We start from the raw sequence: 18,200 nt of genomic DNA, 5'->3' as shown, positions 1-18,200 counted from the left end.
TTATTACACTAGAAACAAATACAAATGATCACTTTAAATTATCATATTTTTTTCTTATAACTGAGACTTCGTTCACTGTTTTCTTAAGGTAAACTCGATAGATGTCCAAGAGTAGCTATCCACAGTTTTACCAAACATTTGGCATTAAAATGACACACTTCAAGATATTTACCATCAAGTAAGTGCATTTTGTAGCATCCATGTTTTTTAGTTAGAATTTGCTACTATGGTGGCCGAAAAGAATCTGTTAATGATAACAGAAAAATTGACAATATTGTAGGTTTCACACTGGTGAAGGTCACGGTCGGTGGTGACCTTGCATCGGAAAGAGAGAGAGGAATGAGAAATGAACCAAAAGCATATTTAAACGAAAAAACCTCTTTAACCCGAAGACCTCGTATATGCCTAGATAACATTAGCACTGGATAGCAAATTAGAATTGAAATAAAGTAGTAATACTTAATTATCAAGTTTCAAAACAATGCAAAGGTCGGAAACTCGAAGCGACTTACTACGACGATGCCGAGTATTACGAGCTTTCAAGTACTTTTGTTCTGCTGTAACCGACTCCAAAGCCTCTCTCAACTCAGCAATTTTAACACTAACAGGGTTCAAATGTTCTGTAACAAAGAGAATCAAGGAAAAAATGATCAAATGTGAGGGAAAATACAATACTAATATGTAATGTTCATCTGCAAACAGGGGAGAAAAATCAACTTAAATGCTAGAGTCAAAGTTGAACGCACAATACAATAGTAACAGGCATTTACAGCTTTGCCTACAAAGACTTTGATGTATAGACATAAGAAAAACACCAACAAGAATATAACAAACCATCTTTTGCAAGATTATGCTCAGAGGGAATATGGCCAATATGAATACGGAAAGCAACGGTCTCCGGTGTTGAGTAGGGATTGTAAAAACAAAACTTGTGCATTCCACTTCCTTGGGCCTTGAATTCAAACTTGTTCCCTGATGTCCCCGCCAAACTGTGAAGTATATGACCCCCAGCCGATGTTACCTGCAATGCATTAAGCAGAATATCAGACAAGCTTGTTCTTCAAGGAAAACCCAAACCAATTTTATTCCAGAAGACTCCAACAGAAGCCTAACTACATAACCCACATGTAAAAATCAGATCAATTCAAATGAATGAGGCTAAATAAAAAAAACACGTATTCGTAAACTTACTATGAAATCAATGCCACGATGATCAGAACTCCATAAAATATCGTGGTCGACGACAACAAAGTATCCCGAAATCGTGTCGTCATCGTAAAGCATGTATTCGTAAACGCATTCGACGTCGTCTATGGTCACGGAAAGCGAGGAAACGTTATTCGCCCAATTCAACAGAAGAAAACACATCAAAGCCCACATCTTTCCCTTGCTCTTCTCCATTTATTTATTTTTCATTCAGAATTTTCATCCAGGGGACCTTTTCCCCCCGATTTGATCTCTAACGACTTAGTAGTTTCGTGAAGAAATCAAAAACATGTACTTGTATTTTATTAGAGCTTCACGACTGTCCGAGCATTATTGAAAATACCGCTAACAAAAAGTATATTACTTCCATTTATGAATGAAACGGCGGCATCTCCTTCAGAATTTATGCGACTTCGTTCCTGATGTGATTTTATCACCCATTACTTTTTTTTGCTTATTGGTAAAAAAAAATAATCCCTGCAAATATTATGTTGGAATTGTCGGGGCTTGGGATCCCTCGGACAATTCGAGCTTTAGAAAAGCTGATAGCTTCTAAAGGACCTCATATTGTGTTTTCGACCAAGACATGTCGGCGGCAGCACAAAGTGGACAGAATTCACAGAAGATGCAACACAAATGGTATGCTAATCGTATGTATTAATGTTGCCTGTACTGGTTTAATAATGTTTTGGACTGAAGATACTAATGCTCCACTTATTGCTTATTCTACTAATCACATTGATGTGCTTGGCCGAAGATAAGTTTCGATTCACAGGGATCTATGAAGAATCTCAACGTGCAAGGAAACATGAGTCATGGGAGCTGCTGTACAACATTAAAAGGTCCTCTGATTTACTGCAGATGATCGGAGGTGATTTCAACGAGATTCTCGATGATTCTAAAAAGAAAAGAGGTGCTTGCAGACCACGAATTGACAGGGATGAGCATTCAATCAAATCGAATTGAGTCAAAAAAATTGGAGTTATTCAACTTGACGAGTGCTATTTTATAATTTAAATTTGATTTAAAATTTTTCGAGTCGAGTTAGTTGAGTTTCTGTTTAAATTTAATTATAAATATTTATAATATTGTAATACTATTTGATTCCAATTTGAATGGTTTTCTATAACCATATACAATACATATATATTTCTTCATATTTTTTTCATCTGTAATATACATATATCATAGAGAGTCGAGAGACTCGTCCCAAAATTAAAAATCAATCCACTAATTATTAAAAATTTTGAGTTGTTCGAGTTTTATTTCATAACTCAAAAAAATTTTAGTTGAGTCGAGTTTATGAAATTACAAGTTAAACTCAATTCGAGACGAGTTTTTTTAGTCGAATCGAGTGAAAAAGATCGATTTTTCTAATAGAGCCGTAAAGATCGCTTTTTCAAGTTGAGTCTAATTTTTCACACCCTTGCATACTAATATGACTGCCTTCCTAGATACGGTATCATAAATAATCTTTGGAATGTTCTAGATAAATGATGCATGGTTTACATGGGTTAGAGGTCGTAGGGTGAACACTCAATTTCAGGAATGCATTGATCGTTTTGTTGCAACGAATGATTGGCTTCATAATCATCCCCATTGTTGTGTGTACTCGAAATTTAATGAAGCCTCGGATCATCACTGCTTATGATTAGACACAAAGGGGAAAAGTATGATAGATGAAGAAGACGAAATAGAGACTATTTCAAATTTGATAATTACCGGGCTAACGAACCGCGATAAGTAATATGCATGTAGGAAGTGTGGTCCGGGGAAAATGCTTCGACCCTTAATAAATTATAGTTTGGGTGAGAGCCAGACTTAATGCCTAGCAGATTGAAAAAGGGGAGGCAAATCAAGAAGGGATAGAGCCGTGATTGAATCATGAGGGAGCAAGTTATTTAACTTTAAAATAAATAGGATCTCTAAAATTGAACAAACCATAAAAATTAAAGGAGTTTTGATATGATTTCATAAATTTTAAAATTGAAGGATCTTAAAAAGTAATTAAACCAAAAAAATTAGAAGTCAAAATTTCATTTATAAAACTAAAAAGGTCCTAAAATATAATTAAACCAATAAATTTGGAAGAGGCAATGACTTAATTATAATTATTTAAAAAAATTATAATATAAAACTAATTAAACAATCAAGGTTTGCGGAGGGGGGGGGGGGAAGGGGACAATTACCCCTCCCACCTCCCATGTAGTTTCGTTCCTGGGATCCCTTCAAATTAAAGCTCTTGAAAGAAGAATTGAACACTTGGTTGCTCAGTCGCTTCATGATGCTAATCTCCAGGAGATTAATGTTGCGAAAGATGAATTTCGGATTTTATTAAACAAGGATGAGGTCTATTGACACCAACACTCGAGGGTTAGTTCGCTAATTCATGGGATCGAAATTCTAATTTTTTTTCATGTAAGTGCTAATAAGATTTGCTCATCGTTGCTGTCGCTATGTGGATTCGCCGGTGTTGCTCCGGTGCGTGTATGGTGGCCGCAAATCAATTGCAATTCACGAAAGTGAGGGTGGGTGATGGGGGCCAACGGCTAGTTGGTGCGTAGAAAAGATATGAATTTTTTAATTTTATATTTTTAATCAAAAGAAACTAAAAAATAAGTCACGTGTCAGATATAAATTGACTAACTAAGTTTTCATAATTTTTTTAACGATTATCATATATCACGTACTTAAAACAATAATATTTGTAAGGTTATATATTTATTTAATATAAAAAATTAAAAGAAATTATATTAAATCTATATCTTTCAATTTTCTTCAACGTCAAACAAACCGAAACAAAAACCATCATCCTCAATATATTTACTATATTACCCGCCAGCATATCACTCCTCGTCTAACAGCACTATTTCTCTCTCTCGCAGAGCATTAAAAACAAATAATTAGAAAAGAGAAAAAACTACATTTTGAATTCTCCCAAACAATGGCAAGAGGTACATCTCAGTCGCAGTCCAGCATTTCCTCCACCGCCAACCGCCCCGACGTCATGGCTCCCCGCGGATCAGCCGCCGCGACAGCTGGGATGCGTCGTCGTAGGGTTGTCGGAGGCGCTTCAGCGGGCTCCGGTTCCGGGAGCAACATGCTCCGATTCTACACCGACGATGCTCCGGGCTTGAAGATCTCCCCTACTGTTGTTCTTGTCATGAGTCTTTGCTTCATAGGCTTCGTCTCCGCTCTCCACGTCTTCGGCAAGTTCTATCGCGCCAAAGCCGGAGCCGGAGCCGGAGATGGACCTTGAATCATGACCCGAACCCGATCTTTTGTTGGTTCTCTGATCTGTTATTGTGTAAGTGAATAATCATACGTTTTTTTTTCTCTTCACGATTTGGTTTTATTAACTCCGTAAAACGATGGATGGCATTCTCGTAATTACCTGGTGTTGTTAATCCAGGTAATTTCAAGTTTTCAGAACCAGACCGGTTAGTGAACCGGTTATGCTACCGGTTCATTGATTCAACCGGTCGAACTGGTCCGACCGGTCGAAAGAACCGAATGACGTCATAATTATTTAAAAAATTAAATAAAAATACCAAAAATATTTAATAAAAAATAATTTTTATATCACAAGTCATATTTAAAGCAAATCATAACATATATAAGTTAAAAACCATAAAATTAAGTGAAACAAAATGATTTAAATTAACTACAATATAATATTTAAGGTAAAACATATTAAATAATAAATATAATTATATAACTATAATTAAAAAATAAATTTGAAGTTAAAAAAATCATAACAAAATGATATTATTTGGTTTAATTTTTTTTAAAAAACAATCCTACATGGCTAAGAAACATAGAAGAGCATCCCAAAAGTCTAAAGAGTAAAAATATGAGAACAAAACAATCTCGCATTGCTAAGAAACATAAAATATCATCACAACTAACTTCTATAAATAATAGAGGTAATTTGACATTCAAAATCATGGAGTCTTTTGGTGAGCATTGAGTGAATTATTCTTTCACTTTAATCAAACTCGAATTTTAGGCTTCAATCGAGCTTCTAAATTTTTTTTGAGTTCAAGCCTTTTTGAGTTCAAGTTTCAATATTATATTTCGAGTTTGAGTTGAACTTGATAATTTTTAGCTTGTGAGTTTGAGTTGAGTTGAGCTTACTTTTAAAGTTTTCAAGTTTAAGTCGAGCTCAACAATACTCGAGTTTGACTTGGCTCGTTTAACAAATGACGTTGTTTGGTTTAATTTTAAAAAAAAAATTCCCGGTTTTTCTCGGTTTTTTCCGGTTTTCAGCCGGTCCGGTTCGAAAGGTTCAGCGGTTTTAGCCGGTTCACTAGTAGCGGTTTAACTGGTTTAGATTAAACCGGACTAAGCAACGGTTTCCGATTGAACCGGTCGATCCGGTCCGGTTTTCAAAACAGAACTTTTTTCCGAGAAAGTGAATCTAATTTTCCTTTAATTGTACCATTTTTGTATCAAATTGTATGGATGGCATTTGCTTAACCTTCTTGAATTGATCCTATTCATCTTGAATTGCTTGAATTTAGTGAAAGGTTCATAGTTTTTTTGTCATAAAATTTAAGTGATATACCTCAAACCTGAACCTTCTTATTGTTTAGCTAACATCATCCACATAATAAGAATATATTCCCATGAAATGATGCATTTTAGGATAGTTTTGGAGGTAGAAGAGTTTATAATTTGAAAATGCAAATAGATGGTTTAGCTTGACTCTGGTAGTTGTAGATGACAAATATGATGGTGGTTACCTGCTTTAGGGCAAATTTGGCTAAATAACGTGGTAAAAAATATTTCATAAGGGTTGTGTTTCGATTATGAAAAATAACATTATTAGGGGAATCATCTTTTTCAAAATCACAAACTACGTTTTATTTAAGAGCATTATTTCTTAGGTGTAATGAAGTATTCCCCACCGTAGTAATTTTTTGGTCTTTTACTATGAATGTCATTCATTCTCTTTTTAAGGTATTAAATAATTCGTTCTCTTTAAGATAAAAAATACCCATAAAAAATATAGTTATTTCAAAATTGGTATTCCTTTTATACCTAATTACACAAGTATAAAATTTTTTTATTTTTTTAATGGTTCCAATTTTTTTAATACTTATTATAATGGTTTAATGCAAAAATAAGTGTCTAAACAATGCTTTGAAAAATGTTTTGGTGTCTAAAGATATTTTTGCTAAAAATAGGCGGTTAACGTTTTCTCAGTTACGCTTTTAGGTGTCTATCGTTAAATTTTTTAAATTTTTTTAATAATAAAAATATTATTTTAAAAAATTGAATTTATTTATAAAAAAACCCAAACTTTTAATGAAATTATAGAAAAACCCTAAAAATTAAAATATCTCATTTTAACCACATTACCAATTGTCGCCGACCATCTTCGACGACCATCATCGTCGAACACTTGGGTTAAACAGTGGCAGTGGCTTAAAATCCAACGAACCTTTAAAAACTTCTCTACGACAAACGATGACACTTTACAACGAAAGGTTAACGGGAGTTTGATAGGGGGTCGAACCCGGTGTCGATGAAGGTGGCGGTGACGGTCATGGATGGTCGACCGACGATCATAGAAAGGGGAAAGGAGAAGGGGGAAGAGGGACGACGGGGCTGGGTTGTTTTTCTTTTTTAATAAAAATATTTTTATTTTTAAAATTTTTAAATAAATTCTCAAAATTATCAAAATGTGGCAAATGTCACGTAATTAAATTTAACGACAGTTACGGTCTAAACACCTAAAAGTGCTCCTGATGAAAATGTTAGCCATCTATTTTTAGCGAAGAATTTTTTAGACACTAAAACGTTTTTTTATCAAAGTTTATGACTTATTTTTGTATTAAGCCTATTATAAAATAATATAATGCATATAAAGTAAAAGTAAAAAAAAATCAAAATTTTACTTTATTTTGATTATTTATTATGTATGCATTTGATTCAAGTTTTATTTTTGGTATGTGGTCTGTTACATTTATTTTTTTAAGATTATTTTTCATAAAAAGTTCTTTATATTTTATTAATTTTTTCAAATAATTTGAATTCATATTTTGTTTATTATTTTATTGCGTTTCTTTTTTATTAAACTATTTGTATAAACTTTTATTAAAAATATATAAATTAAAAATAATAGACAAAATTATATTTTCTATTAACTTTCATATAAATATTTTACTTTAATTTTGAAATTTCAACTTATTAATAAGAAAATATATTTCAATGACAATTTGATAAAATATACATTATTTTTATTTTATATTCCTCCAACTAAACATTATAATCATACATTCTTGTCAAACAAACTAAAAAAGGTAGTCCAACATTCCTAATAATATGTCAAATAATGTTACATTCTGATAATTTTATTTCCAAATGTAATCTTAAAATCTGTGAACCAAACAATCCCTAAGTTGTTGGGAAAATATTTTCTCAATGTTATGGTGCACATTTAAAAACGCCTGGACGACAAGACGGCTTTGGAAATATGCATTGATTATTCATTGATTTTGGTAAGACTCTAGTATTATCAGCTTACGAGCATGTATGTAACTTGAAGGAAATCGTCGTGTCCTATGGGTATCTTTTTAAAGTTGTCGTTTCGTTCATGTGTCTTTCGAAGTGTATTGTAGCATTAGAATTTAAAGATTTTTTTTAAAACAATATTTGTGCAATTTTGTCATGCTTTAGCTTTTTGAGGTAGGAAAATTAACATTTTTTATTGTCCTTCTAGTTTTTAAGGTTTCGTCTTGAAGTCGACCCACGTCGCATACCTGGTTTGGTGGGTGTCTCCCAACATGAATTTTTTGCATATACAATATCTCAAACTCAAAATATGCTTAAGCGACTTCAAGTTACATATCACTTGAACTAATCCCGTTAATAGAAAATTACTTTTGGATAAGAATTTAAAACCAGTTGCGTGGCAGAGTAATATTGATCTTTGTAGCTTTTATTACATAATTAATGAAACCAAAGTATTTTCTTAAAATGAAAAAAGGAAGAATTTGTGAATCCCATCGTCTTTTCTTAATACCATGTATTAATAGTAACTAGTATTTTAGCCCAGCTGCACTTGAGTTGCTTGTATTCTGCAGTTAAGTTTAGTTGAGATAAACCGTCTATACTGACAAAATTGAAAGAAAGAAAAAACAAATTAAGAAGACTCTTAAATGTTACTCGATGTTGGTTCTTATAAAGTTGACAAGTTAAAATACATATATTTGTAGTAACTTAGAAAAAAAATTTGTACGAGACACCACTACTATTATCATGGAAATAACAATCATCCGTTCTTCATACTTGGCCAAACGGATAATAATATGATTTATTTCCCTATAATTTGAAGAAAAAATGTAAAAGTAATGTCTTCTAATTCAGAGAAAAATTAACAATACCATGAATATAGGGGTTATATGAGTTATTCAATTTTTATTTTATAACTCAACTTCAACTTAAATTTTTTTAATTAAATTTATGAAATTATTATTTGAGTTATTTCAAGTTGAGTTTTTTTCTAATCAAATTAAATCTAAAAAAATAATTTTTTAATTCTAGTTGAATTTTACCCACCCTTAATATTAACCTAATCTTTAACTATTCTATGGCGTCTCTATTAATATTTGATGACTTAAAAAAGCACTATTAAAAAGTAATTTTAAAAAATATTTTTGAAAAAGTTGAGTTTAAGATTTTAGTGTTTGGTATTAATGTCAAAGTATACTTTTGAAAAAAATAATATGTTTATTATAGACGTAATACTTTTAATTGAAAATAAGTTGTCTTAAGTAATATTTAAATTTGTTAATATTATAAATTAACTGAGCCTATTCCCATATGTAATGGGGTGAGGGGGAGGTAAGGTAGTAGGCTACCCCCAACGCCAGGTTGAGAGCAACTTCCGTGAAAGACCTCCGGCAGTCAGAATTATGAATTGCCCACCGTGGGACTCGATCTCATGACTATAAGGTTAAAAACCTTGCACTCTACCAACTAAGCTGGACGGACAATTCAAAATCATATGATTTTATTAAGGTTCGAATCAGACAATGAGAAACAAAATCATATATCTCGTTAAAAATACTCCAAACTTATATGGTTGAAAAAGAGTACAACATGACCTTGTAGAACACACAGGCGAACCCAAAACAATCAAGGAGACTGAACAGACAGAGATGCCCGCATGCATGCTAAAACAAACATCTACGTTGAAGCAGAACTGGTCAACCTCAAAGACCCAAAACAGACCTCTACTCCAAAACGCCAAGATGACTCGTCGACGCTAAGCAAAGCAACAAAAATGATCCAGCATATAAAGCATCCTCAGCAGACCAAACCCACAAACCTAGTGAACCACAATCTTATCCACAACCCGATTAATACCTTTTTGAGCCAGCTTATCAGCAAAACCGTTTTGAACCCTAGGAATAAGCGCCACTTCCCAATCCACTTTCTCACACAAATTCAAACGACACAGCACCAATGGCTTTATGAAATTAGGAGCTGAAAAAGGATTGTGAATCCATTCTACCGCTTTACTACAATTGCATTCGATTATTAACTTGGGACCACACAACCAAGGCAAGGAGATGAAAATAGAACAGGCTTCTTTAACTGCTAGTAACTCAACAGTGGGTGTGTTGGAATAACCAATAGACTTGGAAAAAAAAAAACTAGCATCTGACATGAATGATTTCTAAGGACTCCACTGATACCTGCGGCCCCGAAATGTCACAAGACAGCACCATCAACATTAAATTTGAAGGAACCAACCTTCGGAGGAATCCAACACCTAACTGGCGCTGATGCTTGGTCAATTTACACCGAAGAGAAGAGTCCTGGATTCTGAAGAAAGTCGTTCATGAATGCTTGTTGTTTGTTGTAATTACATGGATAACCTAAGTGTTTGACTACTGTAGACACTTATTTTCATCTATATTTTTTATTTTTTATTTTTTTATTATATAGTTTCTTAAAAATGTTTTGAAAATATGTATAATATATAGTTTTTAAAAAATATTTTAAAAATTTATATATTATATGTTTTTGAAAATATTTTTATATATAAGTATATTATTATTATTATTATTTTATTAATTTATATATTATAATTATTTTACAGCCTCAGTATATTTGAATGTGTGGCAATCCGAGGTTGTGCGTGGATGGTACAACAACATATCAGGATTGAGTCATCAAATCCGGGGCACTCAAGGCCGAAGATCACCAACCTAGGCGAAAACTCAAGAACTTTTAATGGATAACTCAAGAAGCCACGTTCCTTTTGCACAACGGGATTTCTTTCCTGCCTGCCATGCAAGGACACGTCCCAAAATGGTGCTATACATGAGGGACCCACGATGAATGGTTACATGTTAATGAGTCTCTGAATGCTTGGAAAAAAAAAGGAGTTGGCTCCTAGTTTGTAGGAGAACGTTACTTGCAGTTGGAGACCACGATCCCGGGAATTCTTCTTCTCGCTGCCTTTTTATTTATTTAAAATCTCCAAACATCATCTAAAAAGGGGGGAGCATATTTACAAACGGAGGATCTTCTTCCTGAAACCTCTCTCAGACCAATCTTCTTCACTTCCCCAACTTCCATGGCCGCACTCTTATGCTACGCATCACCTCTTTTCGCTACGTGGCTACCTTCGTTCTTCTCTTTCGTGGGTCTTGTTTGAAAAATGGTTGAAACCCGAGCATGATTCGACCATCTATGGGGAAAGCCATGGATCGACTGGTGGCCTTACTTTTAGTGTCGTTTTCTCTCTTGTTTCTTAATCAACCGACCATGCCTTTGCTACCAAAACAGTACGATGACATATGCGAAAGTCCTCACATCCCATTTCCATTTCATTTAAACGCTTCTTGTCCTTCGATTTTCACAGTTATCCGTCTTTCGTGCTTGAATTCCACTACCCTTTACCTCCATATCGGCACTGAAACCTATCGATTTCTCGATTTTTTATCCGACGGTGTACTCGTGGACTTCCCCGGAACCACCGGTTGTCGTCAGTACAATGACTTGAACGGCTTTGGTTTTACAAAAAACGACTACTTTGGTATCTCCAACGACAATGTCATAGGTCTATATGATTTTGAGGACTCTTCTTTGTGTAAAACGGGTTATGAAACAAAAGACTTGCCCGGTTGTGATGGAAACTACTGTGGATCTATTACATGCTGTTATCCGCTTTTCAATCACAGCATTTGGCATTTCAATGATGGGTTCTCGAGCTTTTCAAAGTTCAGGTGCCGAGGATTTTCATCATGGCTAGTTGCTCGGGGTTCTAACACCGGTAAACGTGGGGTTAAGCTGGAGTGGGTGATTCCTAGAAACTCATACGATAGAGTTCGTGCTAATGATGCATATATGGTGAATGTCATTGTAGTTTAAGCAACGGTCGGGTGCCTGTGCAGGGAGTGTTCTTAAATTCCTTCTTTGTTCTTTATTTGCTTTCTCCCAGTATCACATAGAATTGTTGGGTATCTGGAAGAGGAAGTCGTTCATTCATATACAGAGTATTTGAAGGATAATGAAAGTGGGGTTGTTAAGACTTTCTTGGAGCCTGCGTTTCTATTCCATATTTTACATTTTTTTAACATTTTTATTCTCTTAATTTATTTATTTATTTTTTCCTTTTCCCCTTTAATTTATTTAGTATTTATTTTTTATCTAACATTTTTACGTTCTTTTTTTAGGGGAATTTTTAATCAATCAAAGGTAATTATTCGAATCGATGTTTTAAATTTAAATTTTCGCAATAAAAACAACTGATAAATTAATTGGTACCGAAAGAGCGGTCCAAGGGTGTTAATCCTTTCTTGACCGTAACCGACTCCCAAACCCGACACATTTCTGGTAAAACGCAGATCAGGTAAGATGATGTCCGATCAGCCTTAATATTTTTTAAAATGATCGGTGGCGACTCTAACTCAATTATTCAAGTCGAAGCCCAATTCCGAGGCCTAACCGAAAAGCGGTCGCGACAGCTTGGCGACTCCGCTGGGGACAAGTAAGTGAGTCAGGCCATAATTAATTTTCGGTTGTCTTTTTATGCGAAAAAGGTACATTTAAATTTAAATTTATTTATTCGATTTCAATTATTTACCTTTGATTATTTTTCAAATAAATAGTTGTACTGACATTTTCTTAATGATTTCATATTTTTAAAATTTTCATTCTCAGGCTCTATACCCGAGCTTCGAACCCTTTTAAGTGGGGGTGAAAACGACGCCTTCGTGAGAATTTATTCTCCGCATAGGCCTAGCAAGTAACCTTAGGGATTTATATACCTTATGTTTTCGTGTGAATTTATTCATCGCATAGGCATAAGAGAATGTATCATCTCGAGTTTAACTTAGTCCACACAAGCTTGTAATAGGCTTAGGACTAAGGGTCTGGCAAACCCAAGGGGACACCAGCAAGGAGAACTCTGGTACCATTTTTTAGAACCTAAACCGGGAGAGTACAGGGAATTAGAGCCCACCCAAAACCTCATTCCAAACCCTAGGATGCTTTGTTTCCTGCTTTACTTTCTGTTCAAAGTATGCGAACTAGACAAATTTGCGGTTAGGATTTGTTTGAAATTAGCATGCGAGATAGAAATCATGTCCGGGTAGGAATTAAAGCATGTGGGGTAGATATCATGTGAGGTAGGATCTTTCATTTTTATTATTGTTTTGATTTACCTCACTAACTCTTTTATTTTGTTTATTATCTTTTATTTTGTTTGCATCATTTGCATCATTTAAAAGAGGTATTGATCCACCAAAAACGTGTTTGTTAAACATGAATAATTTGCATTAATGGACAAAGGGGTTGTAATACAAGAGATGAAAATGTAGAGGACAATCTACAGGGCGACTATGTGTCACATTCAATCCAGAAGACGTGGTGCCTACAATTGAAGAGTATATCCTTCTACTGCATTATAGAGGACTCATAATGAGCCGGGTCTACATCAAGCACAATGAAGGTCTATCTCTGAAGAACTGACTGGTAGAGGTTGCAGGGGCAAGATGAAGGTTACTGATCTTGGGAGCCCCTTCAAAGACAACAATGACAGAACGATAGCTGAAATTGGAGATCATTGCTGACGAATTTAAGAAACAGACAAATAAACTTCACATAGTTCCTATCAATTGAGGGCTCCAATGACGTATTTGTTGAAAACGGGTTCAACAAAAGATAAATGCCAGAGATGCAGTCATTTGAGACTTCTTGGACCAGTACAAAAAGCAACTCAACATTTGCACGGTTCATCTAGAGAAGCTAGAGCGGTTCGACAAGTTATTCAACCGGTGACAGACGAAGGCAGAAGACTATTCAACATGTCAGAATCTGTCAGGATATTTTTGTCTCTTAAAAGATAAAACACTTTTGTCCCCAATAAGGATTATTTATAATAATAGACACGTTTTTGGATCAATGCCTAGAACATTGCACGCATCATGCATTCCTGCATATTTCGCATTACTTTTCTCCTTTTTATTACATTCAAATGTCTCATAAAAAATGAGAACATTTCGATCCTATGACATATAAGGAGCTTTACCAACAGTTCTTTGACACACACATGTGGTGTCACCATACCCAGAGAAATCCATGAAGCCCATGTACCCCAAGTAGTATGATGAGAACGCTCATTGCGAATATCATAGCGGTGTCCTAGGGCACACTGTCAAAAACTACTCCACATTCAAGAATCGTGCAGAAAATACATAACAAGAACTGGATCGACTTCAACAACTTGGGGCATCCAAGTGAGGAAGATCATTTCATCATTTGAAGCATTTTATTTGAATTTGTTTTTTCATTTTTTATCAAGTTTTTTTAAGGACTTTTAAAGAAATTTATTTTACTTTAAAGATGTTAAGCAATGAATCACATTTGCAAACTTGCAATTCTTTGAATATCATTTGAATTAAGAAACTCTGTAAATGGTTCAAAGTTACAGATCTTTGACAAAGTAACATGATTTAAAGCAAGGATTTTGACCTTACCCAGAATATACCCTCAAACACCGTACCCTGCTCTTGCAATTAACCAATATAACCTTTTCATTTCATATGGTGCAGACAACATGGGGCATCCTTTTGCATATGATATTACTATGCTTTTTGTTTAAGACGTTCAATGATGATCATTATCTTTATAGATGGAATAGTCAAGTAAGTGAATTTAGTTTAGGTCAGTTTGCTTGGAAATTGAACTCTAAAGATGAGATTCCTTGACTTTTAACAACACTTAGGCTATAACAGGTTCTTCTTGACAATCTTAAGAAATTAAATCCATAAAAACTGAGCTATTCCGCTAAGGCAATTGGTTATAGAGGAAACTCAAAAGCCCTAACTTTATGAATAGATTGCGTTCAAACTATGACATTGCTCGGACACTTGGCAACTCGGTGTTTGCTCCACTGCTATTGTCAGGCTGAAGACTTTGTGATGAGATGAACCCTTCAGTTAACCTGATAAAAGTGATTTTATAATATTAAGTTTTCCCTCTAAAGCAATTGGTTAAACGCCCTGACTTTATGGATTTGGCTAGCCAGATAATGGCAAATTAAATCAAATTTATCTAAACAAGAAATTTTCGGTAATGATGGACTAAGGGAGTTAAGGAACACCTGTTATAGTCAAATACACACGAGCACTCAAGAATTTCATTTTTAGACCGATATTTTTGCACTACCTTTGTTAGAGAAGCTTACAACACTTGAACAAATGGAAGATTTCAGAGGACTGAAATAAAAGGTCTAGTAATTGATCATGCTAGATGCGTCATTTTGTCTGTACTCGATTAAAATGCCAAACCAAAGAAAAACATGTTGCGATATTTCAAAAAAATGACATTTTGGGTTACCGAAACCTTATAAATGAAGCCAACCTGAAGTCAACTCATCTATTTGAACATTTGTCAAAGAACTATAACTCTGAAAGCATTAAAAAGAGCTATTGATTCCTTTGATATACTTTGAACTCATGTTTACAATTTGATTCAATTACGAACAATATTTTACATAATTTTTATCATTTTCCCTCCTAAAACAAGAAAAATGAGAAAATATTTTCAAACATGACAGTCTCAAATATGGAAGGTCGGTAAAGCCAAAGCTCGAGAAGCAAATGGGGCACGATCGATTTCATAGATCAGATTGGCAGACAAAACACGGGACTCCAATCCAAGAGATAAACATAACTCATTCATGTTGCATGCATCTTAGACATACTTAAGAGCATCACATTTATCATTTGTAGCACACATAATTTTTTACAGCTTTTAGAGTCAATTTCAACTTCGCAGCAAATGAGATTGGACTAAAAAAAACACAATTTGCTCGAGAGTAGATTTCAACTTCACGACGAAGGATATTTGACTCGAAGCCAAACTTTACAACGAATGGGTCATCCACAGTTCAACTTCACGGCGAAGGGAATCGTGTCCACCTGCAACATACAATACTTGGATTTCAACTTCACGGTGAAGGATATTCAAGTCAAGGCTCAACTTCAAGACGAAGGGGTCATCCACGATTTCAACTCCATTATGGAGGATATCATACCCAAACATCCACGATTTCAACTCCACGACGGAGGATATCGTGTCATTCGGGGCTCAACTTCACGACGAAGGGGCTTCCCAATTTCAGAGCTAATTTCAACTTCACAACGAAGGATATTGGACTCAAGACAGCACAAGCTCAACTTCACAGCGAAGGGGCGGCTGACTGTCAACAAATAATTTCCCAATTTCAGAGCCAATTTCAACTTCATAGCGAAGGGGCGGCTGACTGTCAACAAATCATTTCCCAGTTCCAGAACCAATTTCAACTTCACGGCGGAGGATATTGGACTCGAAGCAATACAAATTACTTGGATTTCAACTTCACGACGAAGGATATCCAATTGTAAGGCTCAACTTCATGAGAAATGGGGCACCCGCAGCTTCAACTTCACGACGAAGGGAATCGTGCACACAAACAACATCCATCTCTAGATTGGATTTCAACTTCACGACGAAGGATATCCAACTCAAAGAAGGAGTGTCTGTTAATAAACTTTCCAGTTTCAGAGTTAATTTCAACTTCACAGCGAAGGATATTGGCCTCGAAACATCACAACTTACATTGGATTTCAACTTCACGACGAAGGATATCCAACTCCAAGGTTCAACTTCACGACGAATGGACCATATATGATTTCAACTTCACGACAAAGAGAATTATGCTCACCAGCAACATTAATCTTTAGATTGGATTTCAACTTCACAATGAATGATATCCAATTCCAGGCTCAACTTCACGACGAAGGGGCCATCCACGGTTTCAACTTCACGACGAAGGGAATCGTGCTCACCAAAGGCCTTAAAGTTCGACTACGCTCAGCTCCAAGCCACATCATTTGCAGCATAACTTAAGTCGAGAAGAGCTATCTGCCAACCGAAGACCTTCGAGTTTGACTACGCTCAGCTCCAAGCAAGAAGGGCTATCTGTCAATAAAATTGTCGAGTTTGACTCCATTCAGCTCGATGACACCTCAATCACACTACTGTCTAGCTGCAATCGAGGTTTTCAAGCCGAGAGGAAGATCTGGGTTAGTCATGCCTTAGTGATAAAAAATATTTTCTGGCAGCATAACTTAAGTCGAGAAAAGCTATCTGTCAACGAATATCTTTCGAGTCCGATCCCATTCAGCTAGAGGGCCTGTCAACCACATGGAGGAGTCAAAGAACTATTTTCCAGTCGAATTTTCCAACCAAGGTCTTTAAACTGAGAAGAAAACCAAAGGGCAACGAGAAGTCGCATCCCCGATTCAAATCTCGATCTGCGGCTTCAATTCCATATCATTTCAAGATGGACTCGATCTGCGGCTTCAATTCCATATCATTTCAAGATGGATTCGACTTCGCGACGGAGGAGCCATCCACAACCCAATTCGACAGAGAGTTATTCTTCAACTCCACCGAACGAAAATTTGTGTCTTTTTATCTTTGTCCTATTTTTCGTTTCACGAAAAAGGACAAAGAGGGGCAACTGTAGACACTCATTTTCGTCCATATTTTTTATTTTTTTATTATATAGTTTCTTAAAAACGTTTTGAAAATACGTATAATATAGTTTTTAAAAAACATTTTAGAAATTTATATATTATATGTTTTTGAAAATATTTTTATATATAAGTATATTATTATTATTATTTTATTAATTTATATATTATAATTATTTTACAGGCCTCGGTATATTTTAATGTGTGGCAACCCGAGGTTGTGCGTGGATGGTACAACAACATATCAGGATTGAGTCATCAAATCCGGGGCACTCAAGGCCGAAGATCACCCACCTAGGCGAAAACTTAAGAACTTTTAATGGATAACTCAAGAAGCCACGTTCCCTTTGCACAACGGGATTTCTTTCCTGCCATGCAAGGACACGTCCCAAAATGGTACCATGCATGAGGGACCCATGATGAAGATGAATGGTTAATGAGTCTCTGAATGCTTGGAAAAAAAATGAGTTGGCTCCTAGTTTGTAGGAGAACGTTACTTGTAGTTGGAGACCACGATCCCGAGAATTCTTCTTCTCGCTGCCTTTTTATTTGTTTAAAATCTCCAAACATCATCTAAAAAGGGGGGGAGCATATTTACAAACGGAGGATCTTCTTCTTAAAACCTCTCTCAGACCAATCTTCTTCACTTCCCCAACTTCCATGGCCGCATTCTTATGCTATGCATCACCTCTTTTCGCTACGTTGCTACCTTCGTTCTTCTCTTTCGTGGGTCTTGTTTGAAAAATGGTTGAAACCCGAGCATGATTCGACCATCTCTGGGGAAAGCCATGGATCGACTGGTGGCCTTACTTTTAGTGTCGTTTTCTCTCTTGTTTCTTAATCAACCGACCATGCCTTTGCTACCAAAACAGTACGATGACATATGCGAAAGTCCTCACATCCCATTTCCATTTCATTTAAACGCTTCTTGTCCTTTGATTTTCACAG

At 35.3% G+C, this 18,200-nt stretch overlaps 2 protein-coding genes across 2 annotated transcripts; one reads left to right on the top strand and one right to left on the bottom strand.

Moving 5' to 3' along the window:
• Positions 1–459: 459 nt before the first annotated feature.
• On the bottom strand, positions 460–1,401 carry LOC120139705 (transmembrane emp24 domain-containing protein p24beta3-like). Its single transcript, XM_039154859.1, has 3 exons — positions 1,192–1,401; positions 835–1,021; positions 460–620 (listed from the first exon to the last, which is right to left on the bottom strand). The coding sequence occupies exons 1-3, from the start codon at positions 1,399–1,401 to the stop codon at positions 460–462; spliced, it is 558 nt and encodes a 185-aa protein (XP_039010790.1).
• Positions 1,402–4,098: 2,697 nt separating this feature from the next.
• Positions 4,099–4,628, top strand: LOC120139686 (protein transport protein Sec61 subunit beta-like). The gene has a single exon (XM_039154847.1). The coding sequence runs from the start codon at positions 4,151–4,153 to the stop codon at positions 4,463–4,465; it is 315 nt and encodes a 104-aa protein (XP_039010778.1). The 5' UTR covers positions 4,099–4,150; the 3' UTR covers positions 4,466–4,628.
• The last annotated feature ends 13,572 nt before the right edge of the window (positions 4,629–18,200 follow it).

Source organism: Hibiscus syriacus, unplaced genomic scaffold (assembly GCF_006381635.1).
Source record: "Hibiscus syriacus cultivar Baekdansim isolate YM2019G1 unplaced genomic scaffold, ASM638163v2 tig00110770_pilon, whole genome shotgun sequence".
Taxonomy (NCBI): domain Eukaryota; kingdom Viridiplantae; phylum Streptophyta; class Magnoliopsida; order Malvales; family Malvaceae; genus Hibiscus; species Hibiscus syriacus.
This window is presented reverse-complemented; position numbering and strand designations above follow the sequence as displayed.